Source organism: Lycium barbarum, chromosome 3, assembly GCF_019175385.1.
Source record: "Lycium barbarum isolate Lr01 chromosome 3, ASM1917538v2, whole genome shotgun sequence".
NCBI lineage: Eukaryota > Viridiplantae > Streptophyta > Magnoliopsida > Solanales > Solanaceae > Lycium > Lycium barbarum.
Window position 1 is genome coordinate 5,070,838 of NC_083339.1, and position 13,515 is coordinate 5,084,352.

At 36.5% G+C, this 13,515-nt stretch overlaps 1 protein-coding gene across 3 annotated transcripts; it reads right to left on the reverse strand.

Moving 5' to 3' along the window:
* Window positions 1-625: 625 nt before the first annotated feature.
* Window positions 626-13,211, reverse strand: LOC132630003 (protein PTST homolog 3, chloroplastic). Of its 3 annotated transcripts, XM_060345486.1 has the most exons (14): window positions 12,895-13,211; window positions 11,597-11,716; window positions 9,444-9,577; window positions 9,149-9,352; window positions 8,258-8,462; window positions 6,603-6,648; window positions 6,462-6,512; window positions 6,278-6,331; window positions 5,458-5,577; window positions 4,378-4,535; window positions 2,921-2,972; window positions 1,954-2,061; window positions 1,264-1,396; window positions 626-1,030 (listed from the first exon to the last, which is right to left on the reverse strand). In XM_060345486.1, exons 1-13 carry the CDS (start codon window positions 13,074-13,076, stop codon window positions 1,298-1,300), a joined length of 1,533 nt encoding a protein of 510 aa, XP_060201469.1. In that variant the 5' UTR covers window positions 13,077-13,211; the 3' UTR covers window positions 626-1,030; window positions 1,264-1,297. The 3 variants fall into 3 exon arrangements, with proteins under 3 accessions (XP_060201469.1, XP_060201470.1, XP_060201472.1); XM_060345487.1 differs by lacking the exon at window positions 6,462-6,512 and having other exon boundaries at window positions 6,278-6,325; XM_060345489.1 differs by lacking the exon at window positions 1,954-2,061 and having other exon boundaries at window positions 12,895-13,210.
* Between the last annotated feature and the right edge of the window lie 304 nt (window positions 13,212-13,515).

Genomic DNA, 13,515 nt, shown 5'->3' on the forward strand with positions numbered 1-13,515 from the left:
GTAATATTCACTTGATTTAAACTTAATTTTGATACTCATAATTTAAGATTCACTTCTTCAAGCTTACGACAATGGTGATTTTCAAATGGTACTTTGACTCCATGGAATCTTTATATCTAGGTGCTGCCGGAATAATTTCTTTCATGGTTGTTGATAAGTTTAATATTGTGAAATCCTGGAATTAATTCTTTCATAGTTTTTGATAAGTTTAATATTGTGAAATGTTCTTCTGTTTGAAGAGAGCCTTAACATAACTGCTAAATTTGATGTCATGTGACCTAGAGGCCATGGGTTCAAGCCGTGAAAACAGCCTCTTGCAGAAATGTAAGGTAAGGCTACGTACAATAGATCCTTATAGTCCGGGCCCTTCCCCGGATCCCGCACATAACAGGAACTTAGTGCACCGAGCTGCCTCTTTTTTTTTTTTTTTGCCGTTCTTCTGTTTCAAACACGTGTGGTTGTAAAAAAGTTTGACTAAATGCAGCTCACAAATGCTTCATCCGTGGTTCTGATGTAAAATTTCACTCAAGCATTATACTTCAATTGACGTACAATATATTCGAAACACACTAGTATACAACAACCACGAAGAATATGATGAAGAAGCAAGTAACCGGAAGAGCGCTTTTGCCTGAAGTTCGCCAATATTGGCTTAAATGGTAGGGTGGAAACTTGCCACCCCATTAAAATTTTACAAAGAATTCACCATTGTACAAACACAATAGTAACAAAATTCATCCTAGTGACTACATTTTGCTTCCTCTTATTCAACTATGTGCATATCAGAACTCTACAGCCTACAACTAAACGTTTACACCAGCAGCTGCTATGCTGTGCAAGTAGTCCAATATAGCCTGTGTCTTCAGTAGGACGAGGCGCTTTGAAGGTAGACGAAGCATGTAACTTTTCAAATTGCATTGGACCGGCTCATTGATTTGCAACAATATAAAAGCAACATGATCCATAGACTGCATGATTGATCTTTCATGAATGAACTTCAAACTAGATCCTTACTGCTGCTTGCAATTGTCTGCAGGGAAGAGTCGAGGCACGTTTTGGGGAGGGGAAGGTAAAAGATTAGCAAATGATGAGAGGAAGAATAAGAAAATCAGAGTTTATACGGATTAAAAGAGCAAACATGTCAACCGCCACCAACATTCTCAAAAAGAGAAAGAAAGTGGCATTTCCAGTCGGTAGGGTTGTAAACAAAGAAATGTAATGTTGGCTCTACGTCATAATTGTCGGAAGAGATTACTAAGCTACCTCGGTATCTGCATGTGGGAATGCAATGCCCAAGTCATCTATCAACTCGCAGTACATTGTTGTGTATTGAACCTCTCGTCACAGACTCTCTTTGAGGATCAGTTGTCCAGTGGTTATCAACGATAAATTTTATCTGTACGAAATAAAGTCCTTGAACAATGTTAAGACACATTCAAACATCTTTAAAGCAGGAGAACAGAAAAGCTGTTATGCAGAGGTAAGATTGATTAATATAAATAGGAACTCATCAGAGGACTCAACTTGCCCACTCATGGTAGGACATTCTAATTTAAGAAGTCCTTGGTTAAGTGAGATTATCAGACTATAAAAATTTAAGGTTGAAGCAATGAAAATTGATTTTTTTGAGTGAAGTGCCTGAGCAGAACAATCGCTGTAAACTTCTTCCTAAAATCAAAATTAGTAAGCACAATAGTTGAACTTTCATCAGAGAACTATGGTCAGAAATGGGCAAAGAGTTAGTGGACCCCTTCAATTGACTCTGAGAGGTCAGTCTATTTTCCTCCTCCTCTTTCCCTCGTTTATTTTTGTTGCCGTCTTTTCTTTGTGCGTGTGTGCGTCTATGTCTGCCTCTATCGGGGTGAGAAAGGAGATTTTCAATAGTATTTTGGTTTGTGGATTCACCAAATAGATTCTATGATCCTATACCAAAAATTGCAAACTGGAGCATACCTGGTCCCTGGATCTCCATCTGTTTTTGGACTTAACTAAACTGGATACACTTGCAATGATTGTTCTTTGCTTCCGACTTAGGAGCCGTTTGGCCATAGAAATTTTTTCCTTGTTTTCAAAACAATGTTTGGTTATACATTGGATAGAGTTTTTGAATTTTTTTTTTTTTGAAGATGAGTTTCAAAACCAGTGTTTCAAGTGAAAGATCTTTTCCACGCACAAAATTTCAACTTTTTTGCAAGTAAATGCATGTGCAGAAAAACACAAGTTCAATTTCCAAATACCCTTTTTCAACTTAACTCCAAATACTACTTTTCAAGTGCCATAGTTTTTATGTCCAAAGGCCTACTTAATAATCTGAATGTTCACATATTTTTCTGACCATGTAAAATCTAATGAAGTAACGACACTTTCTTTTTTCCAGCGACTGATTGAGCATTTTGAAGACAACAATCCTACCACAGGAACAACTGCTAAATCCTCGGTTGCTCCGACTTTCCAAATATGTTGCCCCACGTGTGTCGGATCCTCTAAAATCCACTACTTTTGGAGAGGATCTAACACGCACCCGTCAGCATTTTTTAAGAGTCCAAGCAACATAAGCTGAATCTAATTTATAACTGCAAGAAAATATACATTGTTTCTTTTATCAACACATTGTATGAATGAAACTCCATCGTGGTTATTAGTTTTACTCAACCTCAATTCTCTAATTCAGTTGCCTGTTCTCCTCATGAGTACTGCAAAGTTATGAACATGACTCAAACAAGAATACCACAGATGAGTTTGGACAGAGTTTAAGATCTTTTAAAGAATCAACCAATGTACTCCTAATAGCATTGTCTATGGACAACACAAATGCATGTCAAGAAAAGCCAAGTTACATATTCCAAATACAACTATGAGGCGATAAGTGACCACACAGCCAGCTTATTGCCTATCATACAGTAGTTTGTAGATAATGTACCTCATATATCCCTGGATACAGCCATAACACGGTTTTCCAAAGTCGAGGTTCCCTGGAACGCATCGTTTATCATGTTATTCATAGTATTACAAATGAAAAAATATGATGACTCAAAAGATAAGAATAGTTCAAATTTATCAGGGCAAGAAGCCAACTATAGATTTACACCCAGTAGATCATGGATTTTGGCCCTGAGCTAAGCTAAAAGCAGGTTGTGTGCTTCACTTCGCTTAAGTAGCGAGGCACTATGGTGCTAAGGTGAGTGCCTCATCTCCCGTTGACTATATCTTTAAGAGGAAAATAGTAGGAAAAAAATATACTAGCTGGCAAGTGATGCATTAATTATAATTAAGCGTTTCAAAGGTATTTTTATTGATTAGGACAAGAAATTAAAATTTTAGTATAAGAAAACTAGTTCCAAAAAACATAAAACTATCTTTTAATCTAAATTAAAAAATTAAGATGGTTTTGATACTTGATTGATATGATAATCACTTTACATATTCCGTGTAATTGTAGTTATTTAAATTCTTTCTCCATACAGTTTATTTATTTTTGATAAGGTTTGCTTAGTTATCATTTGTATTATTTTTCTTAGTCATGTTCTATTGGCCCCTCTGTCAGTTTGGATATAAAAATTGTCTTTCTTCACGACGAACTCACTGAGGAGGACTACATGGATCAACCTCCAACCTCCAAGTTCGTACACTATGTTGATCTCTATATTGTCTTAAGCAATCACTAAGGGCTTGGTTTGGTCGTTCAAGTATTGTTGTCCAACAATTTGACATGCCTTAGTCATGTTGATCACTTCATATTCTCATTACGGCAAACACATATTCTTGGTTGTTCATGTAGATGGCATTGTTATAACAAGCGATGATCATGAAGGCACTACTTAACTTAAGCAGTGTCTTGTCAGTCGCTTTAAGACCAAAATCAGGGTAAAGGAAGACACTTCCTAACGCATTGTTATACATTTCTTCTACTCCTATGAAATCCCAGGGACATACTTTGTTTTCTCACGAGAAGAGGAAAGAGGAAACTGCTTTCCTCCCTACTCTCTCCTTCCCTCTCATTGTAGTTACATCCATCCCTTGTACTATTTTGCAAATGTAGCTAGTTTCCATTTTAGCACGAATATACAGTACCCAAATGTCTCAAAGTTAGTTTTAGCAGTTGAGAACTATAAACATCAGACTAGAATTAACTACACATATAGAGAATGCCAAATATCTTAAGCCTTCAGGATCAGAGAAAGACACTACTTATAAGGAAAAAGGACATGCAACAAACAATGTGTTATTGAAGATTTGAAGTAGTACAAAACGATAGGAAGAGATGAAAAGGAAATAACCTAAATACGAGTACCATATCTAAGGAGTCAGAAATTACACAACTGATAAACTGATACATTAAGAATCACCCCAAAATAAAGAAATAGATAGAATAATAACCTCATGCCAGTGGGATCTATGATATCTGATGATGCTTGTATATCTTTGCCAATGGGATCTGATGATTCTTGTAGATCCATTTTTACTTTGTGATGCCACCCATTGAAGCTGCCAGCCACCTCAACATGTTCTCCATCTGCCCGGTATTGAACTTCAACCTAACAGAAGAAAATGTGCTATATCAACAAGCCATAGGATGGAAAGTTGGAGGTGGGGCTTTAGTTTCCTAGTTATTTAGGATCTCTTTCTATTCTATTTATTATCTGTTCTTTTTTTTGTATTGATGAGGACAATGAATTCTAATTAGTTTCAGATTAGGGTTTTCAGCATTTAAACTCTTGTTTTATTTGTTTCACTCAAACTTCCAAACAAACTCCGCTTGTGTGAGCTCGCTCACATTGCCGGTCCCAAGCCCGGATAAAGGAGGAGGGTTGCCGAGGGTCAATCGGAAACAGCCTCCCTACCTAGGTAGGGGTAAGGCTGCGTACATCTTACCCTCCCCAGACCCCACTATTGTGGGATTACACTGGGTAGTGACCAAGACTCAAACTTCCAAACATTATTATAGTTCAAGTTCACTATGAATTTTCTCTTGATTGCACCCTAGGGTGTGATCTAATGGTCAATGAAGTGGGTTGAGCACCATGAGGTCTCAGGTTCAATTCCTAGTAGAGACAAAACATTAGGTGATTTCTTCCCATATGTTCTAGCCTTGGTGGATAGAGTTACCTAGTATTTGTTGCTGATGGGAGGTGGCAGGTATCCCATGGATTTAGTCGAGGTGCGCGCAAGCTAACCCGGACACCACGGTTATCAAAATAAAAAATTTCTTGATTTTCCTTTCTCTCAGAAATCACAAGTTCTTACTGCTTCTGCTATGTCAAATATTATTTAAATGATATTACCTTTAATGAAGCCAACATCTTTATGACATTTCTGGTAGATATTTAAATTTCATAAAACCTCATTTCAGCAGAAGGTGGAGCAATTTCCCAATTATTTTTCCATGTTATACTTTGGTTGCAGTAGCCAAGAATCTTGTAAATTCAGGAATATTAATACAAGAGGTTGTTTGAATACCTCCTTCAGTCCTGAAAGGCTATCTTCAACAGCGTTTAGCTCAGCATCTTTTTCTGTAATAAGTCTTTGTGCATCTCTGATTTCTGTTTCAGCTTTGATTTGCAAAATAGACAGTTTTCGCTGAAAATAGAATTATAAGAAAATTACACCTTTCCACTTCATGAAGAACCAATTGTTCAAATTTATGATAAAATTCTCGCACACAGTAATACACGACCAGAGTAGCTGAAATGAATTACCAAAATATAATATTAATGATCATATCAGCAGCATGAATAAACTAGTTCAATTCAAATGCCACAGCAAGTTCCAAGAAAGAACACTCCAGTTTCCCTTATCAACTGGTCTTTTTCATAGTTTATTGAGTTGGTTTATTGTGTATAACATTGTATCATCAAAACATCAAGTAATACTTAGTACATTACAAGATATAATGAAGAAACTGAACATGAGAGATCATAAGTCAACAGTTAAGATGACATAAGGATGACAAATAAGTGGCAACATGCCAGCAGCGCAGAGAAATGTGTCTTTTCTGTCATTTAGAAAAGGGCAAGTTACACTTTTGGCCGGTTGGCCAAAAATAATTACATTCGCTAACCTAATATACAAACAATATACACTATTATGTATTAAAAATGTATATTTTGTGTATATTAAATACATTAATATACACAAAATTCACATTTGCTGGCTACAATTTTCGTGGGCGGTTGTTTATGTCAATTTTTCATTAAAAGAAGGAAAATATCCACTACTATCGCAAGACAAAAAAGGGAGTTAGGTCTTTGTAGAGGAAAAGTAAGAAGGAAAATTATACCTTTTCCTCTTCAATCTGCTGCTTCAAGTGAGTTAACTCCAGCTCCCTCTGATGCTAAGAACAGCAAAAAACCATTTAAGGCATTGGAATTCTTATGGGAAAATGTATGTCAATAATCAATAAACAAAGAAACATTGAACCAAGTAAGGTAAGCAAAATTTCAACAGTGAATAAAGAGCGGTACCAGCATGAACTTGAGACTATTAGTTTCAGCTTCAATCTCCATTTTGTGGGGCTAACATATAAAATATAAAGGCAAAGGAAATTCCAAGTCAAAGGTGGAATCAAATAAAAAGCAAACAATCAGAACAAAGAATTTTATCACCTCAGTATCAGCACTATTTCTCCCTTCAGTTGACAGGCTATCATTCCTACAAAAATCAAGGTGCATTCAGATAACAGAAAGATGCAAATAAGCTGAAAAAGAAGCATCTTTAGATTAATATCTGATCTGTAATCTTAGAGCTAGTAAGAAAATACCATAGACAAGAAGCGGACAGGAAATGTGAACTCTTCAAAGAAGAAAAAGCCATCAGCTTGTTGATAGTGTGCAGAAAAACATCGAGTTGGATTTATTGGAGTTTTTAGCCAAAAACATCTAAACTATACCTCAAATCTAAACAAAATCTTAACTATCCATGCAAACAAAAATCAAATCCTTGAAGAATCTAACGTTAAACAACTTTCATCCTACTGTTATGTAGCTTTTGAGCTTTCAACTCTTTCTCTCTACTCGATGCTCTTTCTTCCAAATTGATATAATAGAGAATGGGCCTCGTCCGCCAACGAAGGTGGCCACCAAGAGGAGAATGATTCTGCAAAACTCTGGGACAAAGAAAAACTTCACTGGGTTTTTGGTGAACAGAGAAGAGGACTATAGAAGTATAGTGAAGGTACTTATTTGATTTCCTCGTTATTTTACAGTTTATTCTTTCCCTTCTGCCTTCACCAATTATCCCCTTTTAAATTTAAACATTTCTTGGTGCCCTAAATTTTTTCTTGGTGTGAATCGGGGAAATTAGTTATTTCTGTATGGAGCAACAGCCTTCTGCGCATGAGAGCCTGCGTTTAGTTCTTCAATTTTTTCTTGAAAAAAGAACAAAGGGGATTTTTTTTTTTTTTGAAACTTAAAAAAAAAAAAAAAAAAAAAAAAAAGAACAGAGGAGATAGTCACCAGCTTGTCATGTTTCACTCACAAAGACTCCAAATATTCTCAAAATCATCGTCTTTTTTTTTTTTCAACCGTGGTGTTCGGGTCAGCTTGCGTGCACCTCGACTAATTCCATGGGATACCTGCCACCTCCCACCAGCGACAACAGGTATCAGGTAACTCTGTCCACCAACGCAAGGACATATGCGAAGAAAGCACCTAGTGTTTTTGTCGTCGTCGTTGTCTTTTTTTTTTTTCTTTGCCTCTTACTTTTACTTCCTCGTCAAACATTTCACATTTGTATCACCGTCATCACCACCATACATTGTCAAGGATTTCCAATGTCTTCCACCTCCATTCCCAACCAAACCATCTATGTTGTTGCCAGAAAAAATGTTCTAGAATTAGGATAGCTTTGGGGAAGTCACGTGCTCTCCACCTTTTTCTGTTAGAGCTGTTAAGTTTTGAAAGAAACTAATGGAAGGATGAAAGCTGCTAAGTTCAGGATACTCTTAAGGATGTTTTTTCACAAGAATAGTTCAAGGATGTAGTTTAGGTTGGGACATAGTTGAAGGACGTTTTTGGCGAAAGATATGATTTATTGAATCAACAAGAATGAGACACAACAAGAAGGTTTATCAAATCAACAAGAATGAGACACAAAAAGAACTTCGATGGTTTTATGCATACAGATTATTTCACATTCATCCTGCGTCAAGTTTCACAAAGCATGATCTGTATATTGGTAAACACAATTGCAAAAAATGAAGCCCCACGGAAAATGAAGAACCTATTCAGATGGAAGCCTAAATATTGCAAGAAATGCATACCTCATCGGAGAAGTCTGCATACTAGGATATTTGACATGCTGGGTGGACTGTGCCATGGAATTTCCATTAAATATCTCAGCACCATTACCGTCATAAACAAGATCTATATGCTCCGTAGGAGTAGTAGATTCTGTTTCTACAACATTCTGTCCTTCAACAGATCCCTCCACTTGCTCACCTCCTTGAAAAATTTCAAAGCCGCTATCTGAAAAGTCAAGCAAAAAAGGAACAGTTAGATCCAGTGGCACATATTCGTAACTGGAAACTAGCTTTTGAGGAGAGAATTTATTTATTTGATTCGATGATTCTCAGAATTTGTTTGTAGAGTTGGTTCGACAGAGAAAACGAATGTCACCTCATAGTTTAGATAGAAATAGGAGTGTTCGAAGGGGTAGAAAATAGTTTTATACAAATGAGACATGTTTATTGTTTTTACTTAACTTCTGAAGCACCTTGGAGGTTCCGGTATGTAAAGGTGACAGGGTGCCCTTTTAGATAATCAATTTTTTTAGTAAGATACACTAATTCTGTAAACTCTTGCATGCTGGGCTGTTGCCCCTATACATTAATAAAATGTTTACCTTATCAAAAAAAGAACTATAGCTTATATTGAGTTGCTAGATGGTAAGATGTTCGCAGACCTTACCTCTACCTTTATGGGGTAGAGAGGCTGTTTCCGATAGACCCCACTTGTGGGATCACACAGGGTATGTTGTTGTTGTTGAGACTTGAAATGGTTAGTGTGGCACTTTTGAAACTGCATGAAATATTTGGGACCAAATGGGAAGTGTGTAACATGGATGAATTGGAGTGCCAAGTATTGTCACCATAAAGTACCTGAATTGCTGTCAGTAAACCCAGATAAACAAGAGGAATAAGAGGATCACTTACCCTCTCCACCATCCAGTTCTCCATTCTGAATAAAATTGGCCACCTTTTCCTCCAAGGAGGAATAGCCCAAGGGTTCTTGATCACCAGAATTTTGCTCATCAGAATTCAGAATTATATCATTGTTTGCATCATTCGTGTAGTCATCTGCTGCAGAAGCTTCACTTGGCAAGGAAACATCATAAGCCATGTCTGTTATCTTCCCATCTGACCTTTTAAATAGCAGGTTGTCAATCAGAAAAATTCCAAACTGGCAATGTTGTTACAACCTATTATTAATACACATGGATAAGCTGACCGGAGGGTTCGTCTTCACTTTTCTCAACAAGCCCATCCTCTCCACTGCAGTCATAGGTTAGTTGTTTGGAAGTTAAAAGAAGCTCTTTGACAAGTTTGTATCCTCTTCTTCTAACAATGTTTGCAAGGTCTTGCCTGTAGAATGTATGAAACAATCACATAGCTAAAGCTTAGACTTGTTTTCTTGACCTGAGGGGGGTGTTTTGGGGTGGGGGGTTGGTGCTGTTGGCCAATGTAGCTTGCTTGAAGAAGTTTAACTATCATAGTCATAATCTAAGTAAGACTCGCCCGTTATTTCTTGTACAATTATCCGAGATCTAACGCACCAAACCAATAGCATGCTAGACCCCATGTTCTTCTTGCAAAAATGTTGCATTTTTCACGATCTGGTTCTTAAAGACTCAAAATCCAAATTTTTTGATGTATTTACACTTTAGCCGAAAGAAAGAAAGAAGCGACTGAGAGAGTGTATGAACACAAAAGATGTACACCTTAATTCTTTTATAGCAAACTTTACAATCCATATATTATACATTAATTATTAATCCGTGAAACAATAGAACATACACTACTACACATGTCCGTACAGACTAAGTTCTAACCCCAACATATCTGGCAAGAATCTTATACAATCTCACTTACCCTAGTGCACCCTCTTCGTGAAGCTTCACCTCTTTAGCTTCATTTGCTTACTGGAAATAAGGAACTCTTCTTGTTTTAAATCAAGTAAATATATTTTCATTCATAAACATAGCCAAAAAGCTGGCCGTATACAAGGGGTATACCAAAAGGTAGAGAATCTACAAAAAGAAATGATTCTCTACAAACTCCACCCAATCTTCTATACAAACAGTGAAACAGGGACTCTATGGTTGCACCAAAAGAAAATAAGAGAACGGAGACTACTCCTCAACGGATAAAAACTCGACTCTACTCCCTCAAAAGCTCTCCTGTTTATCTCACTCCAGACAACCCACATTAACGCAAGAGGGACCACATTCCATGCCCTACATCTTCTTCTCCCGCTTTTCCAACAAAACATTAACTCTTTCACAGTTCTTGGCATTGCCCATGAAGTACCAAACCACCTAAGCATATCCCACCATAACCTCATGGTTAAGCTACAGCGTACAAGAAGATGGTCCACATCCTCACCCGTCTCCTTACACATGCAACACCAACTGACACAAACAACCTTTCGCTTTCGAAGATTTTCTGCCGTCAAGATGGCCCCCCTAGTAGCTATCTAGTGGGCATCCTTCACAAGGTCCCATTCGTGGTCTAGCAACATTTCGACATCATGACAAACTCCTATGAATCTATGATGCTAAGTGAAACCTAAATAACGTGTGCCACACATCCAGAAATTCAAGATACTATGGAACATCTAATGATTTTGGAACCTAATTAAACTGAGAATTGCTTCTCTGATTCACAGCCATGGGTCCCACCTATGATCATATGAATAAAGGAGAGATACAATTCTAGGGGGCCCAGCCCTAGTTCCTGGTAATGTGGTCTGGGAACCAAGGATGATGGCTACAGTCACGGACACAAAATGAATCTAAATCTACAAATTATTTACCATTATCCTGTGAGTCTTGTCCAACGGCACCTAGTTATGCTACACTAAGGCATTCACTAATTTTTTATTTTTTTTTGACAAGTCTAAGGCATTCACTAATCAAATTAAGCAAGACAAGCTTGGTCGAATTTCACCTTTTCCATATGCATGGGATTTGCTCAAACATGGTTTGGTTGGAGTAACAAGTGGAAGAAAACTGACGAAGAAGTTTTGCAGATGAGAACTGCTGCTTATGTAGTTACTCATCAAATTAATTTAATTACAGCCAAAAATTAGTTGTGCTGTAAATCTTTCTTATTAACCAGGTCACTTTAATATGTACTTAGAGAACTTCCATTTGTCCTATTTCATTTGATCTAGTTGCTATACTCACAGTAAGAGAAATTCTTTTTCACTGCTAATATTAGTTGGAGTTTGACATGAATTAGGTCCATTCCACTATACATCCAGCTTTTATAAAATACACTTTTAAATAGCTTCAAATCCTTTAACTGTACCAATGTTAGCTGCAAAATGAAATAAAAATGGAAAATGAAAACCAAGAACATAAATGGCATTGAAATTCACACCTTCCGTGCTGTGACAGCTCCTTCATGGTGGGTACGTGATCCTCAGGAAGTCCAACAGAAGATAAAAATTCTCTGATGTCATTGCAAAGATCAACATTGCTTTTCACCTTCCGGCTTGCCCTATACCCACCCAAAGACAAGAAAAAGCACGTCAAACACCCATCTCAATAAGAGCAACAAGCCAAGATTTCAAGAAAACTAATCGCATTAGTGCAACCAAGATTCTCATAGCTAATAAGTCAGTATCGAGAACCTAACCGTAAACATTGTACAATTGAGAAAGGTAGATTATTTGAACATAACTGAACTTTTATTGAAGCACAATTACAAGAAAATCACTCACATTAGCGCATCCAATGGTTTTCATAGCTAAAAAGTCACTCTCAAGAACCAAAACCACAAACACAGCACAAATAACAAAATGTAGATAAAACCAAAATACACTTAGGTGAGTGATGAAAATGAACCTTATTTCTTCTTACCAGAGAATACATACAAACTATTCATGTTTTGCAACTTTCATACTTACACTATGGTGTTGATATTGCCTCGAACTATAATGTTCCTATTTAAAAATTCCTGGAGTGCCAGGTGGTATGGAGAGTGACTTCACTCTCGTTGTTGAGCATTAGAGCTATAAAATAAATCCGCCCTTCCCGATTTATGCGGCACAATTGGAATTTCGAGAGTCAACCAAATTTTCCTTTGAACTGAATTTCTTTATGTGCCTCTTAAGTATTTTAAGTTGTTAATTATTGTCATTTTAAAGTACTTTTTACGTAGTTTCTAAATATATAAATTTTATGTCAAAAAACTTAAATCTTCTATGTCCAAATTCACTGTCAAAGTTTGGGACAGAGGGAGCAGTTCAAAAAGAGCAGCCACACAGCATTTTTCCTTTATTTTTCTTTTTAATTAATTGTTCTCACTTCTTATTTGAGCTTCTTTCTTTTTGCTTTCTTCTTTTCTTGATTTCCTTTTTCCTCTTCAAAAATCTACACAGTATACCTAATTGAAACCATAACCCTTAATAGCAACACTTTACGTTTTAAGTACCAAAGTTGCAAAATGTGGACAGCTCAGGGTCCCCCACCCCCCCCCCCTCCTTTTTTTTTTTTTTTTTTTAATGTTTTCTCTTTTATACTTTAGCAAAAAACAACCAAGATTTGAAGAAAAAACACTCATACTGGTGCTAAAAAATCAGTATCAAGAACCACAAACTACAAACATAGGATCAGTATACACTCAAGAAAAGTAAATAAAACTATAATATACTCAAAAGGGTAATGAGAACTAACCTTGGTTTTTTAATAGAAGCACAAATAGCTGGTTTTGAAGGGTAAATTAGAAGGAAATGATGATGATTGTGGTGTATACAAAGAGATGGGGTAGGAGAAAAGAAGAGTTTATGTGAAGTAGGGAAATGAAAGAGAGTAGCCATTACAAAGAAGTTCTTGAAATGAAATGAGTTTTGAAGCATTTGAGAACTTGGGAATGTTTGGATTTGAAGCTAAAGTACAACTTTCAAGGTAATAGTAACAAGTTTGTGAGAAAGAGCCAACAACTTTTTCTTTTGGAATGCAGTGTTTTTTATTTTCTTTTTCCAACTAATGGGGTTGCTAATTGTAAGAAATGGATTGTTATACCTTTTGCAAAAAGAGTCCGGAACCGAAATGCCAAAAAAAAAAATATTTTGAACTAAAATATTCCCAATAAAAAAAAGTTACCAAAGTATTCATAGCGTAGTATTTTACTGCGCTATAGCACCAACGGAGACGGAGCCGTTAAGTGCTATAGCGCGGTATTTTACTGCATTATAGAAAAAAAAAATTGGTACTTCTATAACGCAGTAAAATACTGGGTTATAGGAGTACCAATTTTTTTTTTCTATAACGCAGTAAAATACTGCGTTATATAAA

Bases quoted from the DNA above. Each gene is read 5' to 3' on its own strand.
- LOC132630003 (XM_060345486.1), bottom strand. From the start codon at position 13,076: ATGCTTCAAAACTCATTTCATTTCAAGAACTTCTTTGTAATGGCTACT. The intron at 5,578-6,277 runs GTATAATTTTCC...TTCTATTTTCAG, and splicing joins AGCAGATTGAAGAGGAAAAG to CGAAAACTGTCTATTTTGCA. The intron at 1,397-1,953 runs GTATGCTCCAGT...TATTTCGTACAG, and splicing joins GATGGAGATCCAGGGACCAG to ATAAAATTTATCGTTGATAA.